Source organism: Linepithema humile, chromosome 1 (assembly GCF_040581485.1).
Source record: "Linepithema humile isolate Giens D197 chromosome 1, Lhum_UNIL_v1.0, whole genome shotgun sequence".
Taxonomy (NCBI): Eukaryota; Metazoa; Arthropoda; class Insecta; order Hymenoptera; family Formicidae; genus Linepithema; species Linepithema humile.
This window is the reverse complement of record NC_090128.1, coordinates 44,816,645-44,841,532: the sequence shown is the minus strand read 5'-3', so window position 1 is coordinate 44,841,532 and position 24,888 is coordinate 44,816,645. Positions and strand designations below refer to the sequence as shown.

At 33.2% G+C, this 24,888-nt stretch overlaps 3 protein-coding genes across 6 annotated transcripts; 2 read left to right on the top strand and 1 right to left on the bottom strand.

Annotated features, from left to right (window-relative positions):
- The first annotated feature begins 48 nt into the window (after window positions 1-48).
- On the top strand, window positions 49-1,629 carry SmD1 (small ribonucleoprotein particle protein SmD1). The gene is made up of 4 exons (XM_012378351.2): window positions 49-198; window positions 392-468; window positions 702-899; window positions 970-1,629. Exons 1-4 carry the CDS (start codon window positions 185-187, stop codon window positions 1,050-1,052), a joined length of 372 nt encoding a protein of 123 aa, XP_012233774.1. The 5' UTR covers window positions 49-184; the 3' UTR covers window positions 1,053-1,629.
- Window positions 1,630-3,088: 1,459 nt separating this feature from the next.
- LOC105678814 (superoxide dismutase [Cu-Zn]) lies at window positions 3,089-7,590 on the bottom strand. Its single transcript, XM_012378488.2, has 3 exons — window positions 6,930-7,590; window positions 4,763-4,987; window positions 3,089-4,120 (listed from the first exon to the last, which is right to left on the bottom strand). Exons 1-3 carry the CDS (start codon window positions 7,095-7,097, stop codon window positions 3,866-3,868), a joined length of 648 nt encoding a protein of 215 aa, XP_012233911.1. The 5' UTR covers window positions 7,098-7,590; the 3' UTR covers window positions 3,089-3,865.
- Window positions 7,591-11,002: 3,412 nt separating this feature from the next.
- Window positions 11,003-24,567, top strand: LOC105678789 (uncharacterized). Of its 4 annotated transcripts, none has more exons than XM_012378452.2 (5): window positions 11,003-11,414; window positions 20,487-20,552; window positions 21,028-21,243; window positions 21,495-21,745; window positions 23,622-24,567. In XM_012378452.2, exons 2-5 carry the CDS (start codon window positions 20,499-20,501, stop codon window positions 23,722-23,724), a joined length of 624 nt encoding a protein of 207 aa, XP_012233875.1. In that variant the 5' UTR covers window positions 11,003-11,414; window positions 20,487-20,498; the 3' UTR covers window positions 23,725-24,567. The 4 variants fall into 4 exon arrangements, with proteins under 4 accessions (XP_012233875.1, XP_012233884.1, XP_012233866.1 ...); XM_012378461.2 differs by lacking the exon at window positions 11,003-11,414 and adding an exon at window positions 16,911-17,063; XM_012378443.2 differs by lacking the exons at window positions 11,003-11,414; window positions 23,622-24,567 and adding exons at window positions 16,912-17,063; window positions 22,228-22,857.
- Window positions 24,568-24,888: the final 321 nt, after the last annotated feature.

Genomic DNA, 24,888 nt, shown 5'->3' with positions numbered 1-24,888 from the left:
ATTTTATTTACAATTAGTGATATTTCTGTGCATTTTGGAACGCTTAGACGCGTCATTCAATATGGTTTACCGAACGCAGCGCCGATTGTAGCGCGTAACTGAAGTAGAGCCTCTACTATAGAGGTGATGTTATTTCGCCGGCAGCGTTATTCACCCGATATTAAATAGTAAATCTAGCGGCATTATGAAGCTAGTAAGGTACGTAAAATATATTCAAAAGATTACAGAATTAAACAAGATATTATAAAAAAATTAAATTTAAAAAAAAATAGCAACTTATCTGTGAAAATATCTGAATATATACAAACTGTTCTTGTACTTAACCTATACATCAAACACTTTCATGCAAAAACTTTATTTTTCGAAAAAATTAACGTCTTTTTGTGTACAGATTTTTGATGAAACTCAGTCACGAGACTGTAACGATAGAATTGAAAAATGGGACTCAAGTTACTGGTACGATTACAGGTATGTGATACAAATTTTAGGTTAAATTGAGGTTTATTTGTGGTATACAAACAAGTACACACACAAATGTCTAGATTAATGATTAGCTTAATATATAATTTTAAAGTTTTAATAATTATTATAGTAACAAAATTATACCAATTATTATTAATTGGAAGTGGTTAATAACATCAACTGAACATTGATACTAATTATTATTAAGGAACAAGAATTCAATTTTTATTTTTTTATAGGTGTTGATGTGGCAATGAACACACATTTAAAAACAGTGAAAATGACAATAAAGAATCGCGATCCCATACAGCTAGAAACTCTAAGTGTACGTGGAAATAATATTAGATACTACATTCTACCCGATTCTCTTCCTTTGGAAACCTTGCTGATAGACGATACACCAAAAGCTAAAGCTAAAAAGAAGGAAGCTGCAAGAGGTATATATATATAGTTATCTATATATTATAATATATATTATAATATATATTAATTATTATTTGCGTGCAGGTGCGGCACGTGGCAGAGGACGTGGTGCCAGGGGCGGGAGAGGTGGCAGAGGTGGTCGAGGTAGAGGGAGAGGCAGGCGATAGTTTCATTCAGTGTATTTCAAACAAATATTCAATACACAAACCTTTCTATTTTTACAAGATTATCTCATTATTCTCTACTAATTTTATCAAGATGTATCGACAAGAAACTGTCATTGATATAGCTGTTACACTAAATTTTAAGATGTAATATCTACAGATTGAAATTTACAGATACAGACATTCCGATATTTTATTCTTATATTATTCAGTTTCTTTATATACTCAAAAAAAGTTTAAATAAAATTTGTTTTTTTAAACAATAAAGTTGAATTTATACTTGCTATAATTTTTTCAACACATAATTTATTTCAAATTTTTAAATTTTCCAAATTAGATTAATTGGGCAAACTGTAACAGTAAATAACAGTATTAAGTTTTCTTAAAAAAAGCAGAGTTACAAATCATGTTTATGAAATGGAATTGTATCCAAAATCGTGCTAGTACAAATTAAACTTATTTTATATTAACATCGTAAAATGGCATTGTAATACAACTCGATTATATTAGAAGACTAGGAATTTTTCTGTAATTTAAATATTGTGAGGATCTTCTGAATAAAAAAATACTGATAAAAGCACAGAGTGTTCTATCAAATCTTACATTTAAATGTATATTAAGCCGCATTAAGTTTGCTTTTGTTACAAAATTAACGAACTTCAACATACATGCATACAATCGTGTATTCATCTAACCATTTCTGTCAACATTTATTACGTGACACAAAGCCACGATAACTCGTGACAATGTAACTTATACGTCGTCATATCTCGCCCGGCAATCTATCCCAAAATGTTCGTGTGCGATTATGTGGAGGTCATCAAAAAAGCTAATAATCGATTGCATACAATTCATCATTAGATGTGGTCGTAATAACCTCAATGTAGAGGATCTGGATGACGTACCGGATTACGACGTTCAGGATGTTCCTAGTAATGTAACGATAATCATTCCTGCGCCGCGGTTACGAGTAGTGCGTTTCCATAAAAGCAATTTAACTCGCAATAGCGAAAAGCGATATTATTTTGCCGCATAGTAAAGTGGTTAGAGAGAACGCAAAGTGATTATGTAATTTATAATACGTATAAAAATATAAAGTTTTCGATATCAAATGAATTACATTACGCAACGTAAAATCCAATATTTATCAGAATGCGAAAAATGCGAAAGTTTAAATTACGCTATTATTGGAACAGTAATAAATTATTTAATTTGTCAATTATGTTAATTTTATAATTTATTAAAACAGAATATAAAATTTTTATGTCAGTAAAATTGGTCAAGAGAAAAAATTGTGAGAAAATTATAATAATCTCAAGACGCATCTAAAGAGATAAATTATACGCGTATATCAAAGATATATTATCGAAATATAAGATTCTACGAGCGATTATTTTTCACAACATTAAGAATCGTCGTTGACCGACTTCACCATCGCACACTCTTGATGCCGCGGCGCAATCCGGGACGGAATCAATCGATATTCTAACCCCGGCGTGGCTTATGCCACGGCGAGATATAGAACAGTCAAACGGACGGTTCAACGTCCTCGCAGTACATTTCCAGCCGCGAACGTTCGGGCTACATATTCGGCAAGTACGACAGGACAACCTTCAACACCGACCGGACACGCCAGGTGCGAGAAGGACCTCGCCGCCGGAAGTGGTGACCAAAATGCTACGGGCCCTGGAAGAAATGGGCGAGCCTGTGGAACCGCCAGCAATCGACATGAAACGCGCGGATTCAAAAAAGGACGCGAAATCTGTGGAACATCTGCATCCGAGAATGCCAAGTTGAAGGATTTGCCACGCGGCTTTGGGATTTTAACTCACAGATTTTAACTCAAAGACTTCTTGAATTCTTGTATTTGTACATTCTTGGGAGGAATATGATCCGTCCGTGTAAAATATTCAATGTTTTGTTTCATGATTTTATTTTTCTTCTTTTTTTATTTGTGATATTAAGTCGTGTCATAGTTGTGTGATATTGTGTGTGCGTATAGAAATAAACAGACGTACGATGTTTGAAACACTCAGAGATTTTTCATCAAAATTTTTTTATTATTGATTTTTTTTTTAAATAAGCGATTGTATATTGTGACTATGTCGCATTGGCGAATTTATTTAATCAAAAAAATATATTGACGATGAAAGCTATTACAATAAAATTACGTTTTGACAAACTTGATTCAAACTCTGAATTGGATTTTTTGTATCAAAATTCTATTAAATTTTTGATTGATCACATATTGACGATGTACATGGCTTCATTTTCAAGCGCTCAAATTTTGTTAAGGTAAAAAGTTCATTCCAGCTGTATTTGTATGTCAAAGAAATTTTGCTGAATTTAAAACAATATTTCTAGTTTTTTGTAATAGAAGTGATCTATTTTTTAAAATACATTTTTTTTAAGTTTACATATAAAATGTCATGTTCGACAGATGCTCGATTACATTTATGATTTGTTGTTTGGTACAAATGGGCGCAATTAAATTAGTATTGAAGTTGCGGCATGCAATATCTCTTTCAGCGAATTTAATTGGATGCACTAGTGCGCACTGGTTGAGCCTACAGGCAATTATATACAAATTTAATTACATAAATTTCTACATGAATAGTTTTTAATTGATGACAGATTTCAAATTTTTGAGATATTGTTATCAAAATAATTAATTTGAAAAATACAACGAATTAAATAGATAACAAGTAATTAATTTTCAAGAATTTTATCAAATTCACTTTTTATTTTGCATATTATGCTTTTATGTAAATTTGAGTGCGACAATTTTTAATGCATCTAACAGCCGAATTCGCTATTTACAAAAACCCAATGACACCGCAGGCGACGCGGGAGCCCGCCGATCCGGTCTTCAGACTCTCATCGGTTCCGCCGCGACCGAAATCGTCGGGTTTTGCGTGGACAACCAGGGCTCTGCCGATCGCACCTCGAACACCCACCAGGCTCAAGTAATGATCCATGCCGTCGATATGCGCCACTCCGTCTTGCCCGACCTCAATATTGCCGAGATCGCCAACGTGACGTAACGGATCGCTCGGCGCTCCGTGATTCACCTGAAACGTAATCGCTCCTCGATTATTGTAATGGAATGGAAAGGTAATACGTTATCGGCGAAAGATCGACGACGAGTCAATCCATTAAGTGCGGAGCTATCAATTTTCTCTTAATCGTGTTGCATTTGCATTTAAAGAGTTCAATACGGCGATAATCCGGTAGCTTAAGAATGTATAAAAAAATTTATCTCAATTTAATTTCTCGGACTTTCAAATTGATGTCCTTAAGTCTTGAAGAAAATAGGTCGATTACTTATACGTCGAATCTTTCTTTTGCAAATGTAAATCTTGTCTCATTAGAGATTGTTACAAAAGCGATAACTAAAGAAAAAAAAAAATTCGGATAAATTTTTCATGATTCTGTGTTGAAAATATTTTACGCGGTTCACAAACTTGCACTGTCTATCTTATTGCAAAAATCGCAATGCTTTTAACTTTATAATTTTCGTACAATAATTGGCATAATAAGAATAATTTTGTAATAAATTTGTAATAAATTTTTGTAATAATTTTGCAATAAATTTTTGTAACAAATGCTTTATCGCGCTACATTTTGGAATGCTGTTAAGAAATATTTATACGATAATATATTCCACTACTGATTGCGATGCGCATAATTTAGAATTGTAATGCAATGCTTACCATGTACGGATTGAAATGCGGGCCAGCCGAATTGCAACCTTTCCTCAAATCCCCCTTTTCGTGTACGTGGAATCCGTGAAAGCCCGGGCTTAAACCTTCGATTGTGCCCGTAACCCTGACCCCTTCGGGATGCTGCTCCAGCGTTAGCACCCCTCGGGGTCCGTTCATCGGCAAGCCATCCTCACCGAGGGCTTTCAGCTCCGTCACGGCCTTCAAACCAATTGGCTAAACAATTTAAAGAAAAAATTGCATTTATTTTAAAAGCTAATATTTCGGTAGAACTTTATAGATTTTATTTTTGTTGATTCTTCACGATATTACAAATATAGCAGCATTGGAAGCTTATTTTTAAACAAATATGGCAGAATTTATTTAGTATATTTTCTATGTATAAAGTATAATATTTTAAGAATCTGTAGATCAATTTTCTATTGATCTCACGATCCGTTGCATTGACGATCCATCAACTTGCAATTTCGCGGAACGAAAATCTACGCAATCGAGGATCTACGGAAGCAATTTGTTACAGCTCGATTAATCCATAAATGCAGCCGCGCGAGCAAAGTCCCGCAGGAACGCGAAGACCGGAAATTGATAATGATTCGCGTCCACGTATCGAATGATACACTATAAAGTACTCGAACGGTACTTCCTATCTGATTTAATCTGCCTACTGAATTGCATTAGTCGCGCTATGATTTACCTCGCGCTTCGCATGAACGTCGAGTCCCTTCTTCTTTTTTAAAGTGAGGTTGCAGTTCACGGGCAAAATCCGCAATTACGGTGCAGCCGGGGTATAATCTACGGCGACGATGAAGGAGCTAGAAAACTACCCGCAAGGTCGGCCAAAGGGAATCGCTGCTTAGAAATGCACGCGAAGTGACACTGGTGAAAGCGTCCTCGCGGTAGCGGTGCGCATCACTCGACGTCCTTCGCGATATTTAAATAACTTAATTGCTAATTGTGCAAATTTCCGCGTATTAAATATGGACTGTGCGGTTAATGACTAATAATGGAGACGCTGGATGGACCGTTGAATTCTATCGCCACGTTCGCCTTGGTGTCGCGGAAGATGGAGAAGTCACGCGCATGCAAATGTTTATACGAAGTACACGAAGGAGAAGAGTGATGTAAATCAGTATAGGCAAAAATCTTCGATTAAAATTTAAAATAGTGCACCATCGATTCTTAACAAGAATGAATGCAACTGTTCATTTTTTTCATAAAAAATAAAAAGATTCATTAAAATTCCGCAAAACATCTATAAAAATCGGATTAGAAGAAATATAAATATTATCGCTCGCTTTTGAATTATCTATGTACGTTTCTGTGTTGCTTCTTTTTGTTATCATCATAGCTTGAATAAAGTATACATACACATGTTTATAAAAATGAGTTAACGCAACTGTCTTTCCTTGATTTGCCTTATATGCAGATACGAATAAATTACTGCATTATTATTCTGTTGTACTATCTTGCGAGTAAGTTGTCAGGTGACAAATGATTGTTACTTTAATGACACTCGAGGATGATGCTTATAACTGTTATTATCGTTAGCACGTAAGGCTAGACGTATGACAATATAGATTACTGAAAACATTAAGATTCAATGACAATAACGTATTTATCAACATAATTACACGTTAGATTTAAGTAATATAAATTAATTTCAAGAATTATTAAATTAAAAGATAATTTCAATTTTGTTAAAACTTAAGAGAAGGGAAAAAGTGAAAGTATAAGTGTGCTAAATACACCTTCGCACACATCTCTTTGTCAAGATTACGTAACTTTTAAAAGAGATCGCGTGAAACTGGTACAATGCATTGTAAAAAGTGAAAGAGTTTACCGAGGCAATTATTTGATCAAAATCAAGATTTCTGAAGTAAAATAAAGAGTTTAATTACTTTAAAGTTCTAAAGGTTGGAGTCATCTAAAATTTTTCTACGGAGAGAGAAAAATAGGGGCTAAAAATATTCTTTGAAATTATTGCCAATAACTTTAGAGTTACAGTTACAATATATTTTATAATTATAGAAAATATATATTATTTCCGTATTACATATATAAAATCATATAATTATTTATAAAATTACTTCCTTCTTCCCGATTAACAATGAGAAAATTTTTGAAATATTGATAAAAAAAATCGGCAAAAAATACGTACGAAATAGTACGGCTCCATGTAGACCTCGTAGAGATCACTCCTGGTCCCAGGATAACCAGGCAGGCTCCTGATGAACAGCGTCCTGTCGTTCATCGAAACCGCCATCCTATCGTACGGTCCAGCTCTCACGATCGCAATCATACCGATCACTATCGACAGCCGCCACATCTCGCGAGCCAGAGTGCCGTAAGCGAACCGGAGAGATTAGCAGCGATTTGATCCTCGCGAGAAATCCTCCAAGTCGATCGAAGGATAAAGCGGATCTGACGGCCAGGACTCGACGGCGTCTTCGAGACCTGCTGCAGCACCTCCTTCTCCTTCTTGCTGTACTACCTCCTCCTTCTCGGCTCGATCGCAACGAGATCTGGCAGCTCGAGATTCATCTACTTCTCACGATAACGATCTCGCGCGCCGTACCGATCAGGGAGCTGCTGCTTTCGGGACCGCCGCTCTTCGAAGACTGCACTCGGCGCAGCAGAAGAAGAAGAAGAAAAAGCCGCCGGTTCGATTCCCCCGTGGCGTGTATTTATGCGTTACGTCATCGACGAGTCACGACGAGGCTGTACTTGGATGCCAAGCTCGGGGCACTAGGGGGTCTCGATCACGGATGAGCGATATCAATTTAACGAGGCGCGACTAACACCGCCGCCAGCCCGATCCGATCGGACAAATGCAAACGCGAAAACCTCCGGTTGCCGGTTCGTCTCCCGCTTCTTGAACGCGTCAGCTCGATACATCGGCTCAATGTATCGTGTAATGTGCAGTCCTGTGCACGTGGCCCGCGCGCATGAGACCAGCCGAGTGAAAGCGAGATGTGCCCGCGGGCGCGCTTGCTCCGGGCTGACGGATCGCTTGGATTCCGTTGATACCGCGGGCTAATCCGACCAGTCATCTAGGTAACGCGAGGCGAGTGCGAAAAACTGTGAAAACCGGGACGCGCAATTTTCGCGATTATCCAACCGGAACGCTGATGGTTGCTGTGCGAACTCCGCTCGCCGTGGAGGACGGTAATCGACCCGAATGACACGGGATTTTTTAACAGGAATGAAGATACACACGCAGGATGTTATTAACAGGATAATAATAGATCGATAGAGGATCGCTAATTGTCGTCTTGATGTACGCCAAGTTTCTTTCTCTAAAGACGAGAATTATTATGTGTTTATTTTTTTAATTATAGAAATAAACATATAGATTGAGTAATCATTTAATTTTGATGAACCCGTTTTAATTATGATATTTGTTATATTTTGGATAAAGAATGAAATTTGCGTGAAAGAATGACATTTTAATGCGATCGATTTTTGCGAAAAGCGGTTGGAAGTTTTGTAAACTCCGCTATCTAGAATACCTAATTATAAAGTTTATTAGTATTGTTAAGTTAACAATGTGCTTAAGTTGTATTACAAAAGGCTAATAAATCTCATTAAAATTCGACACCTTCATGAATATTAATCGATTCATTCTCGTCACTGCTGATAACAGTGCTTAAATTTCGCCGGAACGTATTCGGTGGAGTAGTCATACAATAGTAAGACACGATCGAGCTTCACATTGAACGGCTTCTCTCCGAGCATTCCGAACGTTCAGTATGCGAGTTTCGCGTGTGTAATTATAATCATTCGCATTTGCATGCGCAAAACCGAACGGCGCCGCGCGGAATCGCGGTAACGCGTATTTATTGTGCGTGCTAACGATCCGCGAGGGATCGTCCTTTAATTCCGAGATGCCATAAGCTGATATGATATTCCCAGAAAGTGATGCGACGCAGTGCGTCGGGCGACGCGCTGCGTTGCGAATTTTTAATCGCATTAAAGCAATGATTTACGATTATGCGCGACGATAAAAGTCTCTCGTACGTAGAAAATAACGAGGAACAGTGAGACGAAAAGGGACGGGGAGTAGGAAGAGTGATCAAGGAGTAATATGAGGTGGAGGTTCTATACATACGAGTGTAGGTCAAGCACGGCCGGATAGAAATAGGACCATTTCAAGGTAGTCTCGTTTGGTATTGGGAAGTGCAATTCTATTGACGCTCAGAAACGTTCCGAACATATTACTTGGCAAAATTCGAATTGCAAACAAATTCCGTCGAACGACCTTAGCATCTGTCGACGAAGTGCCGTGCGAATGTCAAGAATCTTGCCATTAACTCATAAAAAGGTAATGCCGCAATATTTAACCGCTAGTAACACTAATGGAATGTGTTTTTAATCTTCTTAATAACGGTACAAAATAAAAAACGGTATAAAAATGTTGTAAAATTGTTGAAATATTTTTAAAAAAAGAACAATAATGACTGTGGCTAACCTCAGTAAAGCGATCATTGATTAATTAATGACAAATGTGAGAGTTTTAGTATATAATATTTCTTATTTGAAAATAAGAGAACGGAATGAAATTAATAAAGTAATATCTTCATATTTTAGTAATATTTGAAAATTAATTATTTATAAATTAATAAATTAATGTAATATGTAAATCTTTATAAATTTAATATTTCTGCTGATAAATCTCGAAATATAAGTTCTATGTAAATTCTGAGATGCTATCATAATGCTTCATAATGTTTAAGGATAATAATACATAATCATAAGTTCTCTATTCATATGACAAGTGATAAATTTTATGTACATCGAAATGATATTCATCTCTGCACGGCATAGCGTTGTCTGACGAGATTTACTTTCAAAGATATTCGATAATTCAATATTCGATGTGTGTTCCAAAGCTGACAGCAGAGTTTGAGGCTCGCATCTCGAAATATTCAAGGTAATCTGTATCTTACAGCGGAGAAATCTACAGGATCAAGGCGGCAAATTGCAAAAGTGCGTCATAACTTTGTTTCATACCGTGTACATCTACTATCTTTTATATGTTACTTATTATCATTACAGACACCGCATCATAGTGGATTGTATCAATGAAAAGAATCACGGCATCGGAACAGCGGTTCGCGTTTCACGTTAATCGACGTGGATTCTTGTGCAAGAGAACCTTGTCAATCATCGCGTTTGCCATTGGCGAATAATTACCGTTGTTTGAATCAATCGCCGTACTGTCAGTCTGCTTTAAATCTTTCAAAATGTCAAGTTTTTATGTCTGTAAAAGTTCTTATTTCTTTTTATGGATTGTTTCTATGTGACTGTAGGCACTTTGGAAATATTTTTAGTAAATGATATAATACGAAATGCAAATTACGACTTAAATTTTCATTATGATATATTACAAGTACATGGTTTAGAATTTTTCCATACTGGCTAGAAACTAATTTTTTAAGGATTTTTTTTTATAAATAAAATAACAAAAAATGATTGATTCTCGTCACATAGAAAATAACAGTCTTTAGTTTATGATATTTGTGCTTAGGCTAAAGTTGCATCGTTTTCTTGAAGTAGAACAATCTGCACAAAGTGTTATAGAGTAACGCGATTCGATCGGGACATATAGACTGGCTATAAACTAATGCACAAGGCCTGTGAAACCTTGATGCCAACAACGGCTAACATTTTAGGAGAGGGGAGATAAGACAAGGTGTACGCATAGGTATGTGCGAGCAATCCGTCCAAGAATGACGAATGTCATAGCTGCTTTCTATAGGTTTCAGTTTCCTTCAACCAGTGCTACGTGTACGTTTGTCATACTTTTTTCTGTTCCCTTAACATTTAACTCGTTAATTGTTTACTATTGAGTGGTGTATTTAAAAAACGTATTTCATCGACATTTTGTATGTTACAATCGAAATTTATTCGTTTATTTTATACTGAAAAATTAATTGCAACTTCTAAATCTTTAATTCGAGAAAATAGGATGATCCGATTTCGTTGATATTGCGCTTACTTATTATCGTTATAACTTTGTTATTTTGCCTGTAAAGCGTTCATTATTTTTCCCATTGTTGTACAAAACAACAGATAAGAATAAGCCTTGAGTATTATCAGAAAACAAAAATGCATGGAAACTTCCACGTTTTTAAAAAAGATAACATACGACGTTCGCTTATGGCTTATCGCTTTTTCCAGGCAGTTCGCCGACAGATGAGCATCTCGCAAAATTTTTCGCGAGTTGCATCACCGTTGCCGAAGAGAAGATCGAGGTCCTTCGTGAGCTCTAAGAGGGGATCTTTTGAGGTCGACGACCGATCAAGTATACGCGCGAGTGCCACATCTCTGAAAAGGAACCGGCATTAAACTCGCGTAATCGCGATAACGGCGGCAAGCGACGGCGAGAGAGCGACTCTCTTCTCTCGTCATTCTCCTCTTTCGTGAGACTCGCGTCTCTCTTTCGTGCACGATTCTCCAAGTTTCCTCGTTGTAAGACGCAGTCGATGCTCGACGCTTTCAGTCGTGCGATCCACGCGAGTGTGCGTCGATAGTGTACGTCACGGAGTGAAGGCAATATTGAGGAAAAGCAGTGTCGCATCCGTAGCTGTCTGCAGTGAACGAGTTCTCAGTCACGTGGAAAATCCAGCGGAATCTTCACAAGGTAGGAAAACAATTTTTTTTTTCTAAGTTTATCAAATAATCCATGCGGAAGAATTTAATCGATCGACTGCAAACGGTACACATATGCATGCGTTTCCATGAATTGATGAAGGAATTTAAAGAGGGGGGAGCTATTGATTGCTCTAATATCTATATCAGAAGGAAAAAGTGATATATTGACAACAGTAAATTATTTTGATAAATATATTTTGCGCAAAAATTTGGCGGTTGTTTTGCAATACTTGCTATTAAACATTGGAGCAATTTCTCTCAAAAATAATTACAGAAATACGGTTTAGATATTTTTTAATTATTGTATGTATTTAAATTTTTTATTACGTAATAAAAACTTTAGCATGTTGTTTAGTTAATTTAAAAAAAAATAAAAAGTTTTAAAATATGTTTTTTTTCTGAAGATTATTATGAATGGATGGATAAAATGCGTTCTATAAATTATTGATTATCGTGTATTTTTAAGCTTGAAAAAATATTCTTCTAAAACATCAATATGTGATTCATTTATAAAAAGCTTGACTCATGCTGTTCTCATAATAACAAATTCTATGAAATTAATTAGAAGATCGTTACGAATTTTCAACTTTTCTACAGCAAAACTCGATTATTTTGGGGATATGTAACAGACTTCTGTTAATTTTAACGAAAGCTCGTTTATTTACATTTTTCACGGATGTTTACGAGATATCAAGTATGTTGAAAGCGAGTATTAATAACATAGATGATCTAATTATTTGCTTTCATTTTTATTTGGGTATATTTATATTTATGCAATGTTGCAATCCAATAAAGAATTACACGTACTTATATTCTTAACATAAACTTACATTTGTAATATTAAAACAATTACATAAACTATCATTAACAGTCAACTTTGGTTTTCCTTAAGAATTTATGAGATAAAGATAAACGCATGAAATATACATATACATATGTATATATATATATATTTGTATATATATATTTTATATATAAAATCATTTATAATATAAAACCGAATCAAATTAGCATCGTCCCAATTAAAATTACAAATTCAATTTTTTGTTTCTTTTTATTTATTGTATTTTTTTATTTCAATATTTTGCATATCGTCTTTGAAAAATAACATATTAATGCAATCAATAATATTACTTATATTTTATTTAACCAATAAATTAATTTTGCTATACGTATATCAAACTGTATTATTTAAACATTTAAATATCAAATAAAATTTTTCTATAACATTCTTCAATTATGTATTTAAAACATATTTAAAAACTTAGAGATTCCTTAGAGTATTATTCAATTATTCAGATTTGCCATGAATATTAGATTTACGACAGTTGACTCACATTAGAGAATATCAAGCAAATGTGTAAAGTCACGACTATTATCTCAGTGACTTATTTATTATGTGAAACGTTTATTGTTAAGCGGCATTGTACGCCGCACGTTACACTGTAATGTAACGTGAGATACTTGTTCCGATGATAAAAAAACCTCGTCGTATTAAAACAACATGTACACTCGATTTCATATTTTTAACAAAGTTGAATAATTATTTTTAGAAACATTTTGCAATATCACGAATTATGATTGACCTTTTTATTAAGATAATATGAATATAGTAATATTTCTTATTAAATTTTTACATGCGTTTTTAGTATTTCAGAAATTTTGATGATTTGAATAATATGTAAATTTTTTTGCAAAATATTGCATTATTTACTCCATAAGTACAAAAATGGCACGATCTGTTTTCCAAAAGCATTTTTGCTTACATTCTTAAGATTTAAAAAAAGGTGCTAGAATATCACGGCTTGAAAGCTGTTATCTCGATATCTCTCAACGGGACACAAAAATGCTCGGGCAAAACATTTTTCTCATCATTCAATCGTGGAATAAAAATCGTATCATAATCTTCGCGTCGAGCGCAAGATATTTCGTTCTCTTCTTATTTTTGATCTGCAACTTGTCTAGCGTCGTTCCTTGTGAGCGACAGCTACATTAACATTCGACGTGGACGTTTTATAAGAAGTCGCGTGTCTTTTTATTTTTACAATGTATCACGACGGTCGGAGCGAATATCTTTAACACGCCCGCTATTTTCGAGATTAAACTGCTTGTAATTGTTAAACGATTGCGTGTGAATATTACGCGCGCACGCAATTTCCGATCAATTTTGCACAGGCATTATATTACATCAATCATAATGTTCCGAGGATAAATTTCTCATAATAGCACGAGTATTGGATCAGATTTAAACTTTCCTTATGAGGCATATAAAATCGATAGGCGTAATTCATAACAAGCATAAAGTTATTACGTTATTCGCGTGAAAAAATATAAATATAATAATTAATTATAATTATTAATTATATTCTTACTGCTATTAATTTCACACGAAAGAAAAATATTAAAAGACCAGAAATTAATGTTGAATAAAAAAATAATATAAAAAAATTATTTCTCCATTAAAATATAATAAGTCAGTCTCAGTCAGAAATCAATAAATCGAGAGTAAATACGTCACACTGTAAATAAAAAATTACTCTTGAAATGTACTCTTTGATGTCTGTTAATTATACGCTTGTTTTGGACTAATTGAGTATTACATGTTTCCATTAAAATTCACAATCACGGCAATTCCCGGCATGGCGCGTGTATAAATTATCGATATTTTCATTTTCCCTTACAGTTCAGTTTGATATCGGATCTAGTCAGCAAGCGACATTTCCAGCTTTTTTACGTTGCGGAAGCGTCGTTAATTAAATTTTCTGTCTATATACGCATTTAGCCGGAAATAATAATTACAAAGTTCCAATTGTGCGAAACGTTACTGCGTAGCTGAGCTGCCAATCAGAGCTCTGCAAATGCAATATCCGGTTTTCTTTATAAAGAGGATCCAAGCATACAAAAGAGACTTCAATCCCAAGCATAATTATCCCCACTTCGCCGGGATGCACTGTAAACGTCCATCAATCTCGTTCGATTCATTCGAAAATATACCTCGATCATTCGGATTTTCGCCAGATGTAACAACAATAATATCTATCGATACCGATCGCTTCGGCAATACTTTCTTATCAATTAGTATTCAAACGTATAACATTTATTTTATAATAAAACTTAGCATTTAGCTATAGCAAATCTAAGAGATTGATAAGTGATTTCTAAAAATTACAATTAAAAAATTATAGTATGTACATGAAATATTAAAATCTTATAAAGCGGCAATTAAAACTTTCCTGGTATCTCGTTGCACTTTATTATTCTTTAATTTTAATTATATTTTATAAAATTTGTTATTGTTTTCCCAAAGTGCGCAATGTATATTCTAAATTTAATATATTTTTTGAAAAATTCTAATACTCATATTTTTTATTCTGGAAATAAAAAATGCAGCTATCACAAAAATAGCAAATATGGAAAATATATTTCATTAGAAACTAGAAAAATTCGTAGAACATTGAATAGAATTCAAAGAATAGAAAAATATTGAACAATAATAGATTTAATAAATTATTTCTGAGATGGTTCGAGTATATTACGACATTGTTATGCGCGATTAGTTGCAAAAAGATTGTCGAGAATTATATTAGTCATAGTTCGTCAAGTACTGTTGAGAAATAAGAGGCGTATTATTTCTGATAATAACTTAATGACTTGTACGTTCATTTTAGCACGATAATTATGTGATAACAAACTAGTCTATGTTATCGTTACGTGTTGTCTTTGAATTCACCTCTACTTTGCCTCACATAAATGATAATGTTAATGCGAAAGAATACATTTCCACTGTTTTGCGGAATTATAAGTAGAATGTTAATCAATTGATTCTGATATTCACACATGCATTATGCATTGCGGTTTTAATTATCTGCTAATTATCTATTAGTCGATGCAATAAGTTGAGCAATATGAGGCAAAGCCTGTCATTTTCTATTGCGCAAAAAAAAAAAAAGTAAAAATAGTTGCATTGCAAAGAAAAATACAGTATTGCGCTATTTTTTTCTTATTTGCGTAAAATCTTATAAGTATTCTTGTCGTCATCCGTAAAATAAATATTTTTTTATTAGCAGAATATTGTGACGTTTTTAATTTTATTTTTTCATCTAGAAAATATCATATTTTCTCTTTTATCCGCAGCTTTTTATACAAAAGAAACCTCAGAGATTTTTAATTAAATGCCTGCAATCAAATAAATTTGATTTTTAATCAAATAAAACCTTTGATATTTAAACAAACCTCGAAAATGACCTCGAAAATATCATAACATTTTACAAAATAATTGGTTTCAAATTGCCAAAGTGAAAATAAATAATAAAATAAAATAATAAAATGTAAAAAATGAGAAATAAATCAATAAAATCTGTCATTAGAATTAAGTTAAAAATTCTCAAGCACTATTTACATGACTACCCAACCATTTGCGTATGAAGTATCTCCATTATGTCGTAAATGTCAACTTCCAATTGTCAAGTAACTGATTGATTTTACATGTGAAAGCGACAGGTTAAAAGTTCGACAGTATTTTCACGCGTTATATCATGTCGCTAACGATGCTAATTTTGCGCTCACGACGCTCACAAGTTCGTATACGTTCACCAGTGACATACTTACTACAGGTGATGACTTGAACAGATCTGAGAGCGGCATTCGTGAATATCTAACATCCTTTACTATTATCCTATTAATCTAAATGGTACGTATGTTAGCGCGTTACTGGCTTCCTTGTAAGAGTCAGCTCCAATCAAACGTAAGCTCCTAACTCAAGTCGATAAACACATTCAAATTTACGTCGTAAATGTCCGCGATCAATAAGTAAGGCAACCACGTTCGCTATTTTTATATTAAATTCGTACTTCCTATTCTTGTTCATAATCAAATACGTTGCTTATAATCAAATACGAAGTTATTACGATAATTACTTCAAAGATGTTTTCCAAGATTTTATGCAATAAGCAATTCTTTATGCTGCATAATTTGATTTTTATCGAGCGTTAATCAAAATACAGTGTTACCTATTTTATATTTAACTGTTATTTTTTATTTTCTAATTGTTATAACAACATTTCTTACAATGCATATATGCATAGCGTTTAGACCAAAACCAATAATGTTTATTGTTGACAGTAATAACAATTGCCAACTTCCCACATTATTAATTGTATAAAAAGTTCCATTATATTTTTACATAATATACTACATAATTATATAATATAATTCATTATTACATAATATTTTTTATTGATTTTTAATAAAAAATAATGACATTATTGATTTTTAATAAAACATATTGATTTTTAATAAAAAATCTATAATACGCAGCTGACAGTTATTTCATACGTTTTTCGAATTATTATTTTAAATTTCTACAAGCCGGATTTGTGTGCAACTGGAATCGTAAAAATAGACGACGCGGGCTACAAGTTCAAAATTTTCCGTCATCTTTCACGGTCATCCGGTCACCGGTCGATGCGTGATCATTTACGAGATACTTGTTCTCGACTTATTTGCTTATGTCGCTGGTGGGGAATGCATGCGGAGGTACCGTGCCGATATAAGCGGAACATGGGCTCAGCATCCTCAGTCAGTCAGTCAGTCATTCAGTCATTCAGTGTGGTCGGTAAAATTCTGTCTACCTGCCCCGGTAGGTTCCTTTCACTATTCGTGTGCATGCTCCTCTTTCGACACAACGGCCGATCGCGCGTTATCGCCTTGAAATACCGCGCCGCATTCGCGACAGATGTTCCGTTGCGCAATTCCATTTTATTGTACGAACAAGGCAAATCATCACGTAAGCGACAGTTACTTTTTTTTACAGTAAATCACGATTTTATCTTCGTTTTGTTTTATTTTATTTTCGAGTTTATCTTGTAATCGGGTTTTATACTCATGTTGAAGTTTTATACTTATATACATCGATAAATGAATCATTTGAAATGATACAGAACTTATTTTTCAATATAATACAAAAGTTCGATTTAAATGTAAAACTTCAAAAATCTTTTTCAGTAGGATATAATGGTTAAAGATAAAAAAAACTCAAGTTTAGTTATTATACCGTGATACTGATAACGCGGATCAATATTTTTATTGCGCGAGATACGTCTGGTATGCGAATGCAAATAAAGCATAGTTGATAACTAATCGTATCGGCTTATATAGAGGATTTTTCCGGAAATTCTGATTTTATCTGCATTTGTAAAGATTTACTATATATAGTACGTTGTTGGAAATGTAAAAGTATACTATAAAGCCGGCTCATATGTATCTGACAGAAATAGTCCGCGAATATGACACATTAATCCGTAATGTCGATATCTATGTACTTGGTGTAGATACGCTTGCTAATGTTAAATTCAGTAATTACGTGGTTAATTGTGCGGTTTATCGGGCTTTAACGTTTCGAAATAACGGCTCAAATTGAACTTTGTTTGTGATAATATCACTTTGTAATTAATGTAAATTTCTCAATTAATTATGCAAGAATACAGAATTGAATATCTGCATTATTTTTTGGAAAAATAATTTACTGTTTCTTCGTTAATAATGTAAAAATTGCATATAATAGAAGTAAAGAATATAAAAATTATAAATTATGCAGGATTACATTATTTTTCTTGTTAGATTTGGCACATCTTGTTTATGTTATGATACAATATTTTCCACGTATACCTGTTTTAAAATTATAAAATCTTTCTAAAACACAGAGCGTTTAGTTCCAGAAAATAAAAGTACATAATCAGACATACTCTATAACTACTGATTAATCTAACAACGTAGAAGTAATCAATGAACACGTTGAGCATACGTGACGTGTAAAGTAGTTCCCGCGGTGGAAATAGAAATATGTGGTTATGTGTATGTACTAGGTGTTCGCGAAACGCTCCATCAATTTCGCGCCGTGCTTATGTTAAAACGCATGGATAACGCTGATCGATGAAGTCGCGCAGGTGTTGTGGATGAACACCTTTCGCGTGGATCGATATTTGCCGGAAGCTCTTCGCGGTGCTCGTGTTCGCCGCGCTGCTAGCCACCTTTTGCGGTATCTGGTCCGTCACGGAAAAATTCCACGACATATAACTCTTAAATTGACTTACGACGCACACTTTACCGCCGGACTGAACCGATCAAACTTGCTACTTCCTGGAACGTAAACTTCCAAGAAGTATTTGCACGCAGTTTACAAAGTGCCGATGAATAATCGTGATTTTATGAAAATAACGCACATCAATAAATAATACATTTTTTATATGATAATAGTTGTAGTAATAATTTTAATGTGACAACAACTAGAAATAATCAAGTAAATTGATATTGATAAAAGACTGGAACATCTATTTTATGTCATATAATACAAATGGAATAATATACCAATGGCATACACTAATAATATTGAAATCTATAAGAAGCTCTCTTATAAATATGAATTTATAGAAGTAAGGTATTAAAAAGCAAGAGAAGCACTTCTTATCTGGAGCGTCTGTGTTTTATAAAATTCGCACAAAATGAGATGGTGGCTGAATTGATGCTAATTATATCGAAATTGATAAGAATCTTTCCAATAAGTGTGCGCTTTTTTGCAGCGAGAAAGAAAATTATATTACAAAAATCGAGTTAAAGAAAAAAATGAGTTACTGACAATAAGCATGTACAAAAGCGATATGAAATAATTAACGAAGTGCAATGGAAGTGATAAGAAGTTAAAATATCGACATTTTCTAAAACGTCAGCGAGATAATAAGTATGAGGAAAGTAATATTGAAATTAACTATACAGATATAGATAAAAACTTGGAATATCCCATGAGACTTATTTTGCAATAATCATGTGATGTAATCTTATTGTCGTGACTTTACATTTGTATTTTGAATAATTTTATTAATTTTGTGATTTGCAAAAATAAGTCACGTGCACAAGTCACATAAAACTAATGAATTAAATAAAGATCGATAAGTTTTTTCAATATCTTATATAATTTTGCATTTTTAATATATCTTACATTATACAATTTTACCAGTTTTTTGTTAGTTTTATAAAAAAATTAATAAAAACTCAAAATCTGTCTATTTTATATTTAACTTCTTGTAATATGATATCATAAGTTGTTGTGTTATGTAAAATTTACATAATCTTACATTAATCATTTGCGTGAGTAAAATCTCACATGTTTTTTTGTTATAATATTATTCTCATATATATCTTGAAGGCCATCGGACAGCTCAGAGACTAAGAAATAGCTTGTATGTACATTCTGTATGTCTACGCGCGCGTAATAGGGAAAAATAAATGGCACGCTAGATCTTTTATGACTGACCAATCGTAATATTATTCGATAAACTGACGTGAAAGTGACTTCACCTTTGCCTAATCGACACACTCCTTTTATCCACGCGTGTTTCCTTTTGTTCGAATATTATATAAGCAACCTATTTTCTGAACCGCGCTTCAAAAATTGCGTCGCATGGATATATCGATTGGTTCTTTACGTGCGAGGTTACCGTAGCGTGGCATTAATGTAAAGTCGTTGGTTAATGTTAATAGATTCATTTGAGCAGCTAAAAATAGAGGTTGAATTATACATGTAGACGAAACACATTAATAAATCTGAATACAGTACATTCAGAAATTAATTTTTAATAGATGGAAGCGATAATCTTCCCCAGTAAACTACAATTAAATTTGGATTAATTATTTGACTATCTAAATATAATATAATTCTTGATTGACAAGTTGTTTGAATATCTATTTCGTTTACAAATTTAAAATTATATTTAACACAAAAAAGATTTATTATAAAAACTACTTATTCTCTAAAGAGTACACAATTTTTAGAAGAAATTGTGCGAAATATTACATGTGTATTTTCTGCAGTGTATATTTTTTATACACTGTGCTGAAAGAATTAAAGAAGAAATTATCTATTGAAAAGTAATCGGCAACTGTGATTGCCGCGATTTTACAACAATTACGCTTATAACACAAATAGATGATTTTAGATGAAAACGTAAAACAAGATTAATATGTAACTCTATATAAAGTCGTCAGTTTTCTACTATTCTGTTTGCAGCTTACATATACGATGAGTCGAATGGTCATACTACTATTGGCAGCTGTAACTGCCGTTACAGCCGAGGTACGTAAAACCACTCATTGTACAAATGTTGTTTCTAAGCCACTTCTGCAATAGTGAATAAATCACTTTTCCGAATTATGTTATATACTATATAACGAATTATGACCATGACGTGAGAATTGATTGTAATTGTCAATACACGGTTTCAAATTGGAATAATCATTACGTGATGTATACGAATAAATATGCGCTTGTAATGCAACAAAAGAGCTTTCGAATAGCACTAAAAATTGACTGATTTAAAATTGTTCTACAGTACACAAACGTGAGAATACTTCGATAAAATAAATAAAAAAACTAAATTTTAACAGTTTTTTTTAATTCTCAAAATATTTGATTTGAAATTTAGAAGCTGTGAGATAAGAAATATCCAATTAATTGTCCACTGAGAAAAATTGAATTTTAGTAAAGATATTTACACTTTTTTTAAATATATTTGGTAATTATATTGATTGCATTAAATTGATTCAATTAGGAGTTGGTGGCGGTCGTTCATCTAACGCCAAATGACGCTAGTACGCATAATGTCAAAGGTGATTTGAAGATCGTTCAGTCCGTCCCGAACGGACCTGTTACTATCAGCGGTAAGATTACCGGACTCACGGAGGGGCTTCATGGTTTCCACGTGCACGAGAAAGGAGATTTGAGTGAGGGTTGTAAATCTGCGGGAGCGCACTTCAATCCTGAAAACGTGAGTTCTCACGACAACCATATTTTCTTTTAATCACTGTATACGATTTTCTATATTTTTATTTATAATTTTCCATATTTTTGTGGACAATTCCCTTGTCCGACATAAAATTTTATTTTTTGTTACTGCCGTTTACGCTAAATTAGAAAAAAAAAGTTTCCTACCGCTTTCCTGCTTTAACTGTCTCATCGAAGCGATATTACATTTTAATACCGCTTTTGACTGTAATTTGAGAGCTATTGATCTGTTAGGTCACTCATGGCGCACCGGAAGATAATGTTAGACACGTCGGCGATCTGGGAAATATTCAAGCCAATTCTGACGGAGAAGCCACAATAAATATCACCGACACCATCATCTCGCTGAGCGGATCCAACAGTATTCTTGGACGAGCCATAGTTGTCCATTCTGGCGAAGACGATCTTGGCAAGGGCAACAGCACTCTTTCCTCGACAACTGGAAACGCCGGAGACCGTTGGGCCTGCGGTGTCATCGGCATCCAGTAGGTTTTTCCTTTCAAGTATATGTTTTTCTCATTTTTACTTGTGATAAACTGTCCACTGTTTATAATCCGCCATTATGTTTCCACAGGATATAAGATTTAAAATTTGAAGATTTCTTTAAAACATCTACCGTTTGTAATGTAATAATTATTACTTTCAGATTTCTAGCAAAGTGATTTTGTTATTCGCTTACTGCTTATTTGTCGATCTTTTTTATTGTCGTTAAATATTTGCAACTTTGTTATGTAAATTTAGCAGATGGTTAAAAAACTTGAAAATTTAATATTTTTGTACAATAGAGTAAATATTTGTGGCTTCGCTCACTGTATTTCACGAACAATATTATGTTGTCATATTATTACGATAAGTATTGATATTATTTATTTATAATGTCAATATTCCTCACATTTTTACACGAGAAAGCTTTTATGATCGAAAGCAAAATTGACAACCGCGCCTTATTGTGTTCTGCACATTACAGAAAAATCTGAGGTACTTCAAAAGAAAATGTCAGCGGTCGACGGGACAAGAGAAAAGGATCGATACTCACCACCTTGTAGATCTGATTAGAAATACGCCCCGATTAGGATTGACCCAATATTGTTGAAACGTTGCTCTCTATAAGACACTTCCTCTATAAAATATTACGTCGTATATCCAATGTGATTTATAAAAGGAATTTATAATAAACTTAACGTACGTAGACCGTAGTGAGAATGATATACGATGTAAACCTAATATAATTTTCCTTTTGACTGCTACTTTGCAGCGAATCTTTTATATGTAAACTTGATGACGCTTTAATGAGTGTACGTTATTTTGTTTCTCTGTGTTTCCCCAATATATCCTCTTCCTGTTTCATATGTCTCTTGCATTTGTATAATTGCTTTCTCTGTGAATATTGCTATAACAAAAAATATAAATTACAATATTAAAAGAGAATATATGCAAGCAGAATGAAAATATTATCTCTCCATAAATTATTTCACGGTCACGCACGCTTAGATCTAAATGATACGCGCTTTGCACTTTTGTGTAGTTAGGAGAGTCGGTTAATCTGTTTTTTTTTCTCGAACTGTATTTCCACGTTAATAAAATGATCTAGTGATAATGCTTTGTTAATTTACGAGTTTCCTCTGCGAGATACAAATAAAGTTGAGAAAGTTAATATTCCCGCCATTATTTCCATAACAATTAATCAATGACTAATAGTAATATATAATGTTGAAACTATATTAATTGCAAAAATTATTAATATGTTATAAATGTAATAAGAATATTTAAATAAAAATTACACACATAATATATTTTATTAGTAATAAAATAAATAAAAAATTTCCTTTTATGATTTAATAAACGCATTGTATGCTTACATTATGACGCAATAATATTACAACGTATTACTATTTGTTACTCGTCCTTTTGTATTTGTCTTCTTTTGTATGCCATCGATCCTGTGTAATCGCATCATCAGAGCAACATAAATATATTAATGTTTTCAAGAACGCTTGGTATGTGTATATGTGTGTATGTTGTGTACGTGTGTGTGACGATATTTGTTTCAGTTGTAATTATTGCTATACAATTATAATATAATTTATTTATACTATGCAGTTCAGATTTAAAGTGGGCTAAAATATACAGTGCTACAGGTTCATTTGAATGTAGATGCAAATCTCAGGTCTTATCGTGCATTAATGCATTTCCACGTAATTAGACCTGTGGAAAGCAGTGCAATGCGGCTTGCGGCGCGAAATGTAATTTTACCGAATCTGTGGAAATCCTGGTATCAATGTCGTGCGCCTGTAACCGCGTAATTGCGCGCAGCCCAGTTAAAGATATAATTATCGATCTTTCCAATGTTGCTGCTTCTAGGTCGCCGACAGAGGGTTGGAACTCCGGTTCGTTTACCGCACCAAATGTATCATTCCTCGTGATATTTTTCGTCGTTATCGTTTATCAACATCTCAAGTTCTAACGATCCCACGTTCCAACAACCGGTGGGAGTTGGAGGCAATTTCGCATCTTGTCCAAAGATTGTTTGTGCATCTCAAAATAGAGAACAACGAGGACTGCAATATCAATAAGTTACAATATTAATGTTAATTTCATCGAAAATAAGCGTATGCATATTTCGTTATTTACATATATTATGTAATCTTTTATGAAATATTTAAAAAAACCTGATCAAGCGAGATGTTAATTAATATTCTTTTAAATATAATTTAAAAATTGTCGACCGATTACTTTAAATTTTGTAGTGATGAGCTCGACACAGTGTAATTACATTTACTATATACTTGTATATGTCAACTGCCTGTTCAGATTAATACATCGAAAAAATCGGTCTCTTAATCATTAATTCAAACAACAATACAGCTTCACATTTATATCATATAATATTACGCAATTTTTTAGCATTATATAGAAAATACTTAATTATTCCTAAGTGAAAAATAATTCACTTGAGGCTATATGTGTTAAATATATTGTGATTTGTGTATTATTTTTGCGATAGATATCTACTTAATTACGAAAAATGTGCAATATAATTGGTTGATGTATAAATGTTATTTCATAGTTATTTCATGTTATTTCATTAATGTCATAGAATAGTCTTTTTCAATTTTTTCGTACGCTTTTACAGAACATACTTAGACTAGATGCAAGGTTCTCGATTTTTTTTAATGCAAACATAGTATATATATATTTATTGATTAAATTGCACATGTTCTTCTGTATACGTCTCTTTTGTGAATATTGTGAATGTTTGTATAATGAAGAAATTTGCTAAAATAAAATTGTGGCCAATGGAAAAGTTTTTATTTTGTTGTTTGCACTTGATTGAAAAACTGATTCGAGCTTAAAAAACTGAGATAATACTGCTATTAGTATTTACATATAATATCGATTAATAAACAAATAGCAGCTTTAGCATATAAAAATAAAATAATAGAATTTTTAATTTTTATTATTTATATAAATCGCTATTTGGAGTTTATTATAGTAATACCGATATTTATTTATTAATATTAATAATTAAAAATTTGTAAATTTTGAAATTGTGAAGTAATATATTTCTAACATACATTCAATAATATGGTTTCGCAATTTTTAAATTTCTGACTGAGTGGCAGACCAG